The sequence below is a fragment of the Arachis ipaensis genome, chromosome B9 (assembly GCF_059453495.1).
Source record: "Arachis ipaensis isolate K30076 ecotype BB chromosome B9, ASM5945349v1, whole genome shotgun sequence".
Lineage (NCBI taxonomy): Eukaryota > Viridiplantae > Streptophyta > Magnoliopsida > Fabales > Fabaceae > Arachis > Arachis ipaensis.
The window spans coordinates 569862-585403 of NC_142444.1; the positions used below are offsets into that span (position 1 = coordinate 569862).

The window sequence follows — 15542 nt, forward strand, 5'->3', positions numbered from 1 at the left end:
AGTACAAATAGGACCGTCTAATTTTTAAGAGGTACAAAAATTAGACCGTCCGATTTTTAGGTACACAAATCGGACCGTCCGATTTCTGTACCCGATTTGTGTTGCGATTTGTGTACTCCAAAATCTTTTACTTTTCTCAACACAAATCGAAGAGTCTGTGTACCTCCTATAGTTTTAAAAAACACCAAAAATTACCACGTCAAGGTATAACACTCATTCTACTTCCATATCTAAATTTTGTAGTCTTTAAAACAAGTCATTTTTTTATCCGCGGAAACTCAGGTGAAGTCGACTTCACATGAACTTGATACATGAGAGCCGTTAGATGATTTGACTGATTTGACTAAATTTTCAACCGACGACTTCAGGTATCAACTTCACGTGAAGTCGACTTCACCTGAGTTTTCACTTTTTTCTTTATCTTTTTCTTTTATTTTGTATTTATTTTAAAATGTTTATAATTATTAGTGTCATTATCTATATAATATATGTATGGTTGGTGTTTTTTATTCAGTTGAAATTTGGTTCTTAGTAACAGATTTAGTGCCATGTGAAATATCACAATATCACAACTATACAGTTTCATTTATTTATTTTATTTTAAAAGAAACAAAGATATATTACCTTTAATATAATAAGAAACAAGAGCAGGTGATTAATTAAGCAACTAAAAGTTTGAACAATATTGCAATAAAGGAACCACATGCTCACACCGAAAAGGAAAACTATACATGCAATTAAAAATACGAAGATTTGAAGTTCCTAATGTTGATAGTTGTTGCGATTTAATGCTACACACAGAGCAACCAAACTATATATTAATGAAATGAGCTTTTCAATGCTTATTATTAGTTAATAAAAATAGATCAAATTAAAAGTAGAAAAAGGAAACTTTCAATGTATATAATAATAATAATAATAATAAGTGTTATGGGGTCAAACAAAAGGGAAGCAACAACACGTGGTTATAGTTATACACAATAAAACTAGATTATTAGTCTTAATTAACCTAGCTAGCTAATTCAGAGAACAGAACCATCCAAGAATGTGTGTGCTTACATTTAATATTATTAGAGTTAATATTACAATGCTAAGGGTTGATGATGTTATGCACTGAAATCAAGGCGATCGTGGAGCCAAAACTGTTAGTCTATTTTGATTTTTGAATTTTGATAAATACAAAACAATAGGTAGTCAAGTCAACTTGATGCTGTGGACTTTCCCTAACACTTCGGTGAAAAATGGTGCCTCCAGCTGTTGCATTTTCACACTTTCTATTGATAACCTTTGACCATTTTTTTAGGTCTACAAACAAAGATTAGTTCCTACTCCTAGTAACAAGTTATACTTGATAAGGCTTGGATACTAATTCTATTGAAAGGGATTTTCTTTTTTTTTTTTAAATATATTGAAAGGGATTTTTGATGAACAAGCTACTTAATGCTAAATATAGCATTATACTGGAAATTAAAGAGAAAAATTTAGAATAGTTCCTGACAATTATTTCGAAAAATAACGAGGTTTTTGACAAAAAAAATCTAATCCGATCTTTGATAATTATCTCGAAGGGACAACGAGGTTCCTATGCCAAAAAAAAGTCAATGTTGTCTTTTTTTTTACACAGGAACTAATCAGTCCCAAAAAAAAAAAAGATCAGAAGCTGAATTGAGTGTTTTTTTTATTGGAGGCGTCGTTGTCCTTTCGAGGTAATTGTCAGTGGCCGAATAGGTAATATTATCTCAAATTGCTGCTAATTATTATAAGGTTTAGCTAAAATGTTTAAGAATATAATATTAATTTTTTAAGCTTTTAATGGATTTAATATACTAAACATATAAAAAAAATAATTTTTTTAATACAAACTTTTAATAAAATCATGTTTAATAATATTAACACTCTTATTTTTTATAATGTTGTTTTTATATATGATTTTTTTTCCTTTGAAAACCACTCTATATATGATTGTAAAGTATTTGTTTACATTATATATTTGTATAAATTTATATATATTGAAAAATTAATATTATTAAAATAGGAGTAATAATAATTATACTACTTTAGTATAATTAAGTTTGATATTGAAGCAAGATTTAATTTTAATGGGGTGATGACGAGCGTATCAAAAGAGGGATGAAACCTGAAAAAATAATAATTCAGTTACACAACTTGCAAGTTACAAGGGTAACATGACATCTATAATAGTTGAAAGCAAAAGCCAAAAAATACGGCAAGTTACTAAGGTCGGTCATCAAGTTTTTTAAGGCAAATTAATAATAATAATAATAATAATAATAATAATAATAATAATAATAATAATAATAATAATGTTGCATATATATTTGTTAATTAGGCAACAAGTGAAAGGATAGTGACATTCTATATCATTTTTACCAAAGTATGTATGTCTTGGAAATTCACCGACCTATATATATATATCCTTTGTGATAATGTTATCAACTAACGTAACTCTCATACAACAATATATGAGATCGATCACATTTGATCTATATACATGTGATTAGATATGTACATCATTGTCATCAAGATATATTCACATTGTTCTAACATTCCCACTACATATTATTACTTTATCTGTCTATATATAATATATTAAAACACAACCAACATAATCTCGTAATACATTCTTAATCTTCTTCCTTTCTAATATTATACCAGGTCAATTTAAGTAATTAACTAATATAATTTATTATTATTTATCTAATTAAATTATTTTTTATACATTTTTTAATTAAATTACTTTTTATTCTTATTTTTATACGCCTCAATATTATAATTAACATTCTTTTTATATTTTTTCATTTTTATTCTCGTGACATTTATTTTTTTAAATTATTCTATAATATTTATATTTTTTTCTTTAATTTTATATAAAATATTATATATTTTTAATATTAATATTATTTCTCTTTAATAAGTATAAATATATTTCTCTTCTTTTATATTTATTATTATTCTTCTTTATGTTTACTAGATAAGATTATAGTTTAAGATTTTTTTTTTATTTTTCTTTTGACTTTTATAACATTTATTTTTTTTAGATTATTTTATATTTTTCATATTTTCTTGCTTTTTATTTTTATATAGGATAATATATGATTTTAATGTTAATATTATTCTTCTTTAATAGATACAAATTAAATAATAAATCATAATTCATCATATTCTTTTATATTCATTCCTTTTTGTATTTACTTTATAAATTAGCATTCACTTTACACTTTTTTTTTATCTTCTCTTTTCACATCATTTTAATTTTTTTTCATTCGTACTAATATTTTGTACAAATATTTAAAGAATTTGGTTGATGACCACAATTTTTTTTTGTTAGTTAATGGTGAAAAATTTCTAAAACACTAGATCTTTACAATTTCTTTAGTTTTTTATATTTTTTGTCTAACTGTATTTATTAGTTATATCATTTATATATTATTTTTTTAACAATTTATATTTTTAATATCATTTAATTGTAATATTTTTTAAAATATATGATATTATCTAATAATTTTATATTTGTCCTGTGGTATTTAAATATAATTTAAAAAAACAAAAGTAACTGCTTAAAAGAACAAAAATAAAGATAATAATATAAAATTAAATAAATAAATTAGAATTGAATATTTTTATAATTTTACTTAAAGTTTAATTTATGTATAAATTTTTTATTTTTTAATATTGACTTTTTTTAATTAATTTATATAATTTATAAAGTGCATATCATCTGATGCAACAGGAAGACTAAAACTAGTATGTCTAATTTGATTGTTTTTCTTTTTTTTTTTTTACCAAAAATAAAAAGACTCAAACCCGTAACCTCTAAATAAATATGAAGAGATTATGTCATTTGAGATATAACTGATTGGCATTTGATTGTTTTCCTTAATTACAACTATGTAGTTGATTTTGATCATTAGCCATTATTAATATGGCTGACAATATATACTCTACCGGCGAGTATCCAACCCGAACTAACCTGTTCGGGTAGGGTTGTCTACTCTATCCGCTGCAGGTAGGGTAGGGTGTAAATTTGCCTGCGCATAAGGTAGAGTACGGGTTTAGGGTATGCCCTACCCTACCCTACCCGCATCTTTAATATATTATATAATATATATGTAAAATTTTGTATGTAGTGAAGAAAATGAGTTTTGTACTCACAATCTTCTTCTTATAAAAACTTGAAATAATCACTAAACTAGTTGATGATCATATTATTTGTAATTTTATGTTGAATTTCTTTAAGATTTTATTATTTTTAATTTTAATTTGAACTTAGTTTTTTATTTTCTATTTTATTAATATGTATGAAATTTGAAATAGTTGAATTTTATATTTATTTGATTTTTTTTTTTTTGTTTCTATAGGTAGGGTCGGATCAGATAGGGTTTAGAATTTTAGGATACAGGTAAGGTTAGGGTTGAGAGATTCTTAACCTGCGAGTAGGGTAGGATAGAATTTTAAAAAAATTTTCAACTCGCGGGTAGAATTAGGATATAGTATAAATCCTACCCTACCCTACCCATTACGAGTCCTAATTATGAATTTGATTTAATCTGTTTAAACTTATAAGTTGTAAGTTGTAACTACCTATTTACAATGCTTTTCAGCTACAGTATACCCTATAAATTAACGGAAAAATATATGGGAGATAATAAAATCAGGTAAAATCAGTTTAAAGTTATCTTATTTTATATTTATTAATTATTTTTAAAATAAATACATAATAATAAATATAATAAATATATAATTTTAAATATTATATAAATAAAATTATAAATATTAAATTAAATAAAATAATTATAGATTATTCTCATAGTAGCATTATTGATAAATTAAATGTAGCGAACTTCCATGATTTAGAAATAATCTACAGTTATTACATATATGGGGACATTATTTTCCGATTATTAAAAAGATAAAGATTTTAAGTTTTTAAGACTTCTAATCCATTGAAAGTTCTTAGTTTTCACTATTAATAACTTTACACCAGTATTCTTAACTATTATTGTTAGCGAAAAAACAAATTGTACTTTAGAAAACTGAGCAATATATGGAACTATGGAAGTGAGGAGAAAAAATAAAATAAAATTGGAAGTTGTGAATGCACTACCATTCATGCAAATACAATGTCTCAAAACAATGGTAATTTAAAAATAAAATGCATGTGTTTTTCTTTAATATCTTCCTTCCTGTTTTGAAATGGCTTATTGCATTTTCCCTTTTGGAGTTCACAAAATATATATTTCTTCGATTATCTAATTCAGAGAAACATAAATAATAAAAAATAATTTTGTTAAAAATTATTAGCACAACTGGTAAATCATAGAAACGTATTCTAATTAAGTATTGGATTATGGTAGATAACTAATGACTTTTTTGAATAATATGAATCATAGATCTTAAAATTGACCCAATTCAAGTAAAATATATTACACTTTAAATTATTTACCTAAATCTTAATATTAGAATAACTATCTGCACATCTAGTGAATTAAACATCCGATATATTCATTATTCACATTGTTTAATATTTTTATTGTCTATCTATACTTTTTCTTAAATATTAAAGTTTAATTCGACTGTAACCTACAAAAACTAAATAACTACGTATACAACATATCAAAATGTTTAAATATTGTGATAGCATGTGATGAAATGATAGGAAAACTGCTTAGTTTCAGCAACTTAAATTTAATAATCTATTGTCTATATAGTTTTAATCCCCAAAACCTTGTGTCACGAGCTCACAGATAGAGTAATACTTATAGTTGGTGAATCTCTATAAACTTGGCGTTTACAAAATAGTTGCTCCTATATTCTATAATTTATATTCGTTAAACATATAAACAAAATATGAATGGATAATGAATCCTAAGAAAAATTACAAGTATCTATTGGGCTAAAACAACAAGAGCCCAATGATTATATTCGAAATTTAAGCATAAATTGGGCCCAAAAGAAAAAAGAACAAGACCCTAAAGAGTTTATTATATTATTTTAACAAATATACTTAAAACAATTAAGAATAAGCATTTTTTATATTTCATAATATTTAAATATTAAATATGCTCTTAGATTAGTTAGTTTGAACTTAAAAGTTTCCCTTCAATGAAATTATGTTAACCTTTCAAAAAAACAAAGGAAGAGCATATTAGAGATGATGAGAGTAATTTTGTTTCGACAGAATAAATATTTCATAAAAAAAAAAATATTAGAAGACTATTAGAATTTATTGTTTCTGGTCATTAATTAACTGTCAATATTTAAAAATATAGACTAAAATATGTTGTTGAATTACTAAATTAAAAAAATTAAATTAATGACTAAAAATAATAAATTTTAATAGGCCTCTAGCATTTCTCTCTCATAAAACTACATCATTAGAAATGAGGTGAAAATAATGAACACAAAATGGGTAAATGATTGTGATATCATTGTTAAAAAAAATTGCCAACATTGTTTGGTGTATATGCATCTATCTTCACAGGCACCCAAGAAAATGTCCTACCCCTACCTGCCGGAAATTCTTTTTTAGCTAAAATGATTGGTACAATCAATAGAATTCTAGCTAGTTATCATTCACAACTTTATTGTCAGCTGTAAAGTCCAGTGAGACCGTGACACGTCACCAAATCCTTTAGAAAAATAGCCGCTTGAAGTCGTAAATCATAATTGAACTTGCTTAGTTAGTAGCATATCACTCTTAGTCTCTTACCTTCCAAGGCATGAGCAATTATCATCATTTCTAAAACCACCACCACCACTTCTCTCTCCCCTTTTCTGTTTTCACTTTCCTTTCTTGCTGGGGTTGGTACCTGGTAGCAGGTAGGTTTCTACTTTCTACTGATTCAGGTAAGTAAACATCAACGTGACAGTAACGAAAGTATCTTAGGGAGATAAAAATCAGAAATTAGCAACAGAAGTCAGAAATAATTGGTAGAAGAGATATATTAGAAACAGAAACCAAAAACAAAAATGAAATGAATAAAAGTATAACGCTACAACTGGGGGATTCCAATGCCTATTGATTACTACAACTGCTAGACTAAAAACTCTAACCTTTCTGACTTGCAAATACTCTACCCTTTTTCTTCAGTTCTCATATTAATCCTCTTCTAATAGCTAAATTATGATTATCATCATCATCATCATCAACTATGGCTCCTATAAACCCCCCATTCCAGCACTGTACAAAAATCCAATTAACTAAGAAATAATACTAATAAGAAAATAACTGAAATCATGATTCTAAATAAAGATATATTGAGATAGAAATTGTCCAACTAGAATCATTGGCCCCTATCACATGTATTCCAATCCAAGTCTTGAAGTGTTTGGAATGAGTTCAGGAGAAGCATCTGAATCAGTTGAGAAGCCAAATTTGTTTCTCATTTCAAGGACCTTCTTGTGTGAATTGGAGTGCACGGCAGGGCAGAACGTTGGACTGGCAGCAGGCCGGTATTCGGGGAAGAGGCGGCCCGACTTGTAGCGAACACCACAGGCATTGCAGAGTGTTTTTGGCCCCATTGGCCCTGCCCTCCACTGTGGTGTCTTGGTTATCTCACAGTGCATGCATTTCCTAGCTGCCGCACTATTCTGGTTAGTATCATGATCATCATCTTCAGTTAAAGGATTAGGTGCTTTGGTTTTCTTTTTCTTCTTGTGCTCTCCAGAAGCTTGCTTTGCTAACTTGATTCCAGGATGAGACTCCGCGAAATTCTCAGAATCTGAAGAAGCCTTAAGAATGACATTAGGCTGTGTGTTCTCACCAACAGAGGAAGCAGGGGAGATGAGTTGCATCACCGGATGTGCCTTGAAGCTCGACGGGCGCTGCCGCTTGCTTCGCGCACGTCCACAAGGCACCACTGGGATATAAATCTCCGGGCATTGAGCCACAACCTTCTCCCTGGAGCAAGAGCTGCTGCTCTCTAGGACAGAAACTGGACTTGATGTCCGGAATTGTGAACGAGTCAAATCCTCCTTGATTGTGGTGGTGGTGGTGGGGAGCTCCACCTTCTTCATGGTAAGGCTCCTACCGGAGAAAGAGTCCTCCACAAAAGTGGATAACCATTCCAACTGCACAATGTCTTCATACTGAAAATTACAGCACATTGATCAAAATGAGACTAATATACATAAATATATAAAGGTTAGTATAGGCTAATAGGAGTGCATATAATTGAATATAGATATGAAAATTATGGTAATTAACTAGTAGAGAGGTAAATGATGTAGGAGGAAGAGTCATGTGGGATGCTGCTACAAAGAGTGACATTACAACCTCTGTTTTCAATGTTCATTATCGTATCACATGGCAAGTCACATGACATCCGGCTCCAATAATGATCATACAAATAATTTACGCAAAACAAACCCCACCAACCAATGAATGCAGAGTGGAGAGGACGTGTGCTACATGTCACCGACACAATCAAAGCGTCCTTCTCTTAATGACCATATTGCCCTTCTCTTAGAGTATAGAGTATTCCTATTTCCTAATATCGGCTTTTAGTTGTAATCCAAATTGCACATACTATATCAAAATCAAACTTAAATCTAATTTGTCTAAACCAAATGGTCACAATACCTTTGTCCATAAATGTCTTCAACACTGAAGTTACTGAAATGTAGTAGTAATAAAATTAAGAACCCCACAATCATTTTTCTTTTAGAAAAGGCCAATATAATTTTTTTGAAAAAAGAAAAAAAAAATTGTACAATACCCAATTTTGTATCGGGAAAAACTCACTAGCGTTGATAATTGAGAACTGTTAACAATTTAGTCAAGTCTGTCAAATCGTCTCACGGTTCGATTAACAACCGTAAAAGTATTCTCCTTTTGCATTAGCATATGGCAAAATAGTTGACTTATCTATTGTTTAAAAAAGTCATACGGCCACACAAAGAATAACATAAGAACTCGAAATCATTTTAATTTTTTTTAAATAATCTATATGTAATATCACTAGACAAATGAAAGACTAGTATTAAGTAATAGAACCCAATTTTCATTCTACCCATTAATCATTTCGCGCAGGAAAAATGGTTTTCCATTATCTATTAGAAACTATCACCATACATACGGATACATTTCCCATCTGCATAAAAAATAATTAAAAGAAAAAGTAAAAAAAAAAAAGGATTTACCAAATGGCCAAATGAAGCATCACTAACATAGTATTAGTATATTAAGCAAATAAGTAATATACACCAAATTATGAGTATCTTTATGAAATAGAAAAGTATAGATAGACAATGAAAATATTAAACAATGTGAATAATAGATATATTGGATGTTCATTTCACTAGGTGTACGGATGGTTATTTTAATATTAAGATTTAGATAGTTAATTTAAAGGTATAGTGTATTTTTATTTAATTGGTGATTATTCATGTTATTCAAAATAATCATTGTTTACCTAGCACTCTCCTTATGAAATATACTACCAAATAAGTATAAATATTTTGTGGAGTGTGAGCGTAAACAACGGTGCTTTATGCAAAAAAGTAGCAGTCGTGACTAAAAATGCAACGCTACATAATTACATTACACCAGTCAAGTTTCAAAAAAAGACAATCCTGAACGTATACAAAGCCAATGACGTCAGCATCAGTTAATCGAACGGATGACAGAAATCAGAAAAAATGGCAAGCGCGTTGATATAATCACATGCACGTTCATGGAATCCACGTGAACGTAAAAACAAAACAAAAAACAAAAACGCATTAAAAAAAAAAGGAGTACGTTACACTGTAAGGAAACTCACCGGAACGGAAATCTCCGCCGAGAGGTCCGTCACGGCATCACGGCGGGGAAATGCTGTATCTGTGGCCGGCAGACCGCTGTTGGACTCGGAAGACCAGAAGCTCGCCGGCGTTTCAATGTTTCCGGCGCAGGCGGCAGCGACGGGCAAGGAGGCGTCGGCGGTGGCAGCGTCGTCGGCGGGGAAGTCGAGGAGGTCGTCAATGTGGTCGAAGAAGCTGCCGCAGTCTACGTCGTCGACGAAGTTTGGCTCAATCATTTTCTCTGTGATTTTCCTGAGAAAATTGAAACGAGAAAAAGAGAAGAGAAAATGTTGAGGTGTAAGTGTAAGAAAATGAGAAAGGAAAAGAAGCAAAGAAGTTATGAGTAGTTTGTTTTGTTTCGGTGAATGAATGAAATGTGAATGGTTTCGGAATCCGTTATTTGTAGTAGCGACCATGCCGGGGACCCATGAAAGGCCCAATGCTATGTGTCCATCTTAGAGGAACCCCCTGCGCACGTTAGCAATACTCTTTTCCACTAAATACTTTTATTATTCAAAATTTTTGCAACAAAATCTATACTTATTTAGTAATTAATTATTCACATCGAAGATTTTAAAATCCAAAGTGAAAGATTTTAACGTTATACACAATAAAAATTAAAAATAAACTTCACATGTAATATATATATATAGATAATTTGGGTGGACCAAATCGTAATATTGGAGAAAGGTTTTTAATTTTTGGACATGTTTCCTTTTTTTTTTTTTTCAAATTTTATCACAATGGAAAATGTTTTAAGTGTAAATAACTCTTGGTGCATGTTAGCGACAGCTGGTCCCGTCCGGAACATAAAACAGGTACAATTTAGTGTTCATTTTATCCTTGAAGTAATAAATTTGAAGATAAAGAAAATTTCGGTATGTTGAATGTTTCTCAGCTCCTCTCTTTTCTAAATAGAGAAATGTTAGGAGCTCAACAATTTTTGTGTTTTGTAATCATCAATTAGTCATCAATAGTCTTTTTAATGGTGTGAGATTATATCTAACGGTAAAAAATTACTCACTTTTTTTTTATGGTAAAGTGCTGATCATAAAACACAAAAATTGATGGTCCTAGACTTTTCCTTCTAAATATAATTTATAGAAAAAATAAAAAATGGAGGAAGAAGATGAAAGAGCAGGAGCTAACCTTTCTTTGCGGTTGAGTTGAATACTTCTTCCTTGGGAGTGTGTAATATAAATTATTTAAAACCTTGAACCCTGAAAAGAAGTAAAAAAAACAAAATATAAGAACAGAGAGGTAAATATAAAGGGTATGGTTGTAAATAAAAAAGTTATGAAGCAAATAAGGAATGAAGGGCGAAACCTGGAAGTAAAAATGGTTGGTTTGGTTGAAGAATGAAGAGAGGAGAAGAGAAGTAGAAGGGAGGAGAGAGATGGTAGGTGGAAGAAGTTGCTACTTGAATGCTAGCTGGATGGGTTTTACTATGTTGACATGTATATCATCTCAAAAATCATATCATATCATATCTGAGAGTTGTGTCTTGATGTTGAAGTGTTCTTCTCTCTTTAACTTTTATGGATGGGCCCCCACTCCCCCTTCCCTTCTACCACCTTGTCTCCATTTCCCCGCTTGTATCTTTCAAACCACCGCTGGACACCATTTCCAATCTTACACTCTAACGCATCTTCTCATTATTAACTTACCAATTTAGTAAAGGAATACTCATTAAGGTTTAAATATATGATCAAAATTATAAATTTAAGACTCATTACTTTCTTATTTTATTGTTTTTTTTTTTTTTACCAAAGATAGGAGACTCGAATCCACAACCTCTTAATTGAGTATGGAGAGACTATGTCATTTGAGTTATAACTCATTAACTTTTATTTTATTATTTTATTTTATAAAATTTAAGTTTTTAATAAATTTATATTGTATATTTGTTAAAGTCAATAAAAATTGAGACTACGCGTAATGTTAGATTTATATGAGGTATTGGAGAGTTAGGGAATTTAGTTAACCCATTGAAATTGATAAAAGTTTTTACCTATTAGTTCTTCAAATTGTAGGTTCCTTTTGATTAAATACATTTTCTATGTTTAATAAATTAATTTCAATAAATTATAAAGTATGTTAAGGGATTTGTTCAATTCGAATAAAAGAGAACAAATAAAAAAAAATACAAACTTTTAACTTTTAATAATATAAAATATATTAACTTTATTTTTAATAATTTTTTAGTATTTGTTTTCTTAACCGAATATCTTTAAATCTAATAAATATTACCTAATAAAAGGGCTAATAAATAGAAAACGATAAAATTATAATAATATGGGTAAAACACTTATATAAAGTATAAACCAAAGGCAACTCAATATTATATGAATCAATTAAAATAGAAAACGTTACGTGAATGTCCCCAATCATACTTCTATATAAATAGAATTAAACTAATTCCAATTACATAATATAATAGTAAATCAAAACATATTGATTCGAATTATGTGACACTAAATTAAATCAGCCTGGTTCAAATTACATGGTGCAACAAATAAATCAAATTAAGCCAATTTGATTTGCATTTTCTTTGAGAATATATTAGAATATATTAGGATCAAATATCATTCATTAGAATTATTTAACATATTTAAATATTTATTATAAAATATTACGTTTTTATTATTTCGATTTGACTCTCTTAATACTTATAAATACTTTTTTATATTGTATCATTCTACACAACTTGAACAGACACAAATACTTTTTCTATTATTCTCTCTTATCCTTTTGAATATAGTATCAGAGTCATGGTATCCTTATTGAAGAAAATATATTATTTTTTTTATGAAATCACCGTATTTTTCATATTTTTTCTTTATTCTATTTTCCTTTGTCTTTTGTCACTTTTTTAATACTTTTTCACCTCACCGACTAGTCTGTTCTCCGTGTCTTGTATCTTTTTGAGTTGAATGATCAAACACCATTGTCATATACTGTTTACCTATTCTCATGGAGAAATCATATAGTTTTTCACTTCCTTTCGCCAGTTTCGTCTGCATTTTTCTTGTGCCAGTTTCCGTCTGCGTTTTCTTGTGGCAGTTCCGTCTACGTTTCCTTGTGACCGTTTCATCTGTATTTTCTTGTGGCAGTTCCGTCTGGACTTCCTTATGGCAGTTCTATTTGCACTTCTTTGTAGCAGTTCCGTCTACGCTTTCTTCCAACAGTTCCGTCTGCGTTTTTTACGTCTGTACCCATTTTATCAGCTTACGCGTTTTTGTTATTTCGTTGTTTTAAATAAGTTTCAAACTCAAGTTGTTACTTGATTTTGAGAGGGAAGGGGGATGTTAGAGTATAATTAGGATTAATTATATCAATTAGCATTATTTAAAATATCTGAATATTTATTGTAGAATATTATGTCTTTATTATTTTGATTCTCTTAACACTTATAAATACTCTTTATCATTCTATACAACTAGAATACACACAAATTATTTTTTAATTATTCTCTTTTACCCTTTCTAACAGCCTTAGTAAATCAAATGTAACAAATTCAATTTATGCTCAATGGTTGCTAGGGGTAAATCGAATTCATTATACTCGTATTAGTATGTATTGAGCTATATGTATAAATCGAATTTAAAGAATTTGATTTAGTATGAAACCAACGTATGTAAATAGGAGTTGAACATGAATTTCTCATGATAGTGAAAGTCACAATGGCTAGTGATGATAGTTTTTTAGTTCTGGTGCATTATAGAGGGTCGATTAAGAAAAAAATGTGTTCTGAAATTAAATTTATTGATAAGGATCCGCTTAGTATTTTTCTCAAACCTTCAACGAGTTTCACCGAGTTTCAGAATACTATAATCTAAAATCTGGGGATGCAAGGTGTGAAATGGTGGAGAAGTTATTCTATAGAATTTTGATTTTCGTGTTGCAGGATGATGTGAAGTACGACTCCTTTGTCATAGGCAGTGACGATGATTTGCAAATTCTATTTCAAGTGCACTTCACAGTAAACTTGTCGATGCAGTCTGCCGTCGGTAACACACCTAATAACTCCTCGAACTAAACCCATGATGGACGGCTGCTGTCGATGTACCGCTCAAAATCTGTCAAATATTCGCTGATGTGCTGTCCATCGATCGAGAGCTCTAGTTGGTACGCTATATCCTGTAGCGTAATCGTGCACTCTCCGAATGGCAGGTGAAATGTATGCGTCTCCGGATGCCATTTCTCAAGAAATACACTCATTAATGGCTTATTCAACCTAAACCAGCGGTCGTTAAGTCTCGCGAAATGGGCCACACCAGCCATCTACAGGTACGGCATGATCCTATTGTCTAAGGACATGTCATGCTGCCTCCTCATACTCGTGATACAGCGGTGGGACTGCATGATAATAAAAAATTCTCTTAGAATCATAACACTCTAAAAAACAAAAATTACCTAAAACAGATAATTCTAATAAAAAAATACTTTAACTAAAACTAAATTAAATTCTAACAAAACATAGTTAATATAGTATTTACGACGGAAAGCTAAACCTTTTAGTATATAACTAAAATTGTAGTGCTTCCTTAATCTAACATTTGAAATTCAATTTTTTAAATAAATTAAATCATTCTAAATTCTTGCTAATCCCTACTGCCTAGTTAATCCAACACTTGAAATCTAAATTAAATTAAATTAAACTCCAACAAAATTTCTAACCTCGTTAAACTTCTAACAATAAAAACTTACAAATTCTAACCAAACCTGTTAATCTACTCGTCAACATACTTAATTACTCCCTCATCCTACATGCATTTGTGATTTCAATCTTCTAACACCCTAAATTCCTAAATCAATACTCTAACTACTATTTGAAGTTTAAAGATTCTAATAATTCTAATAATCAAGTTATGAACGATTTAATATCACTAGCAATTTTTTATTTCTTAAAGAAAATGAAAAAATTAAATTTTATTTACTAATCTCTTCATGCATGCTATCAGTAATATGTGTAATTCCATCCAACCGATAGATTCGATTTGGGTCATTTTCCATCTCCGCAGTTTCAATCTTCTACTATAGATTCCATTAGTTGCTATGAATTCCTCGTTTTGATGGGGCATGATGTGATGAAATGTAATTCGAACAAGTCAATTTGAATTCTCTATACAGAGGTATGTATGTAAATCGAATAAGGGTGTATTAATTTACATTGGAACGCGAATATGCATAAATCGAATCAAGGTGTGTCGATTTACTATGTGCAAATATCATGGACTAAATCGAGATAGACTGTATCGATTTATTATGGGTAATGTCTAATACCATGTGTATTTCTTAGTAAATCGAAGTTACTTACATCGATTTACATGAAATCCTACTAATTCGATATATTTTAATTCGATTTACTATTATAACTTGTAATTCGAGTTTAGTGAATTCGATTTATAAAATGATATGCAAAGAAACATTTACATAACGTTTTTTATTTTTGGTGATTTATGTAATATTGAGTTGTCTTTGATTTATATAAGTGTATAATATAATATTATACTCCCATGTCTCTTCCCCCTTTTTTTTTAAAAAAAAATAATAAATAAAATAAGAATTAAATTGGTCAACATTTGAAGTTCACTTACCTTGCAACAATGCAACTTGAACTTTAATGTTCAACAAGTGAGAACCGGTTGATGCTTTGAATGCTTATCGAGGAGCTGTAGAATCGAAACGGAAGGCCTTAAACGCCATTAATTCATATCCCATTTTCATTTTTGTTTTAA

At 29.5% G+C, this 15542-nt stretch overlaps 1 protein-coding gene across 2 annotated transcripts; it reads right to left on the reverse strand.

Moving 5' to 3' along the window:
* Positions 1 to 6925: 6925 nt before the first annotated feature.
* LOC107645022 (GATA transcription factor 8) lies at positions 6926 to 11308 on the reverse strand. 2 transcript variants are annotated; one of them, XM_016349021.3, is made up of 4 exons: positions 11128 to 11308; positions 10951 to 11021; positions 9783 to 10053; positions 6926 to 8109 (listed from the first exon to the last, which is right to left on the reverse strand). In XM_016349021.3, the coding sequence occupies exons 3-4, from the start codon at positions 10035 to 10037 to the stop codon at positions 7318 to 7320; spliced, it is 1047 nt and encodes a 348-aa protein (XP_016204507.1). In that variant the 5' UTR covers positions 10038 to 10053; positions 10951 to 11021; positions 11128 to 11308; the 3' UTR covers positions 6926 to 7317. The 2 variants fall into 2 exon arrangements, with proteins under 2 accessions (XP_016204507.1, XP_016204506.1); XM_016349020.3 differs by lacking the exons at positions 10951 to 11021; positions 11128 to 11308 and having other exon boundaries at positions 9783 to 10601.
* Between the last annotated feature and the right edge of the window lie 4234 nt (positions 11309 to 15542).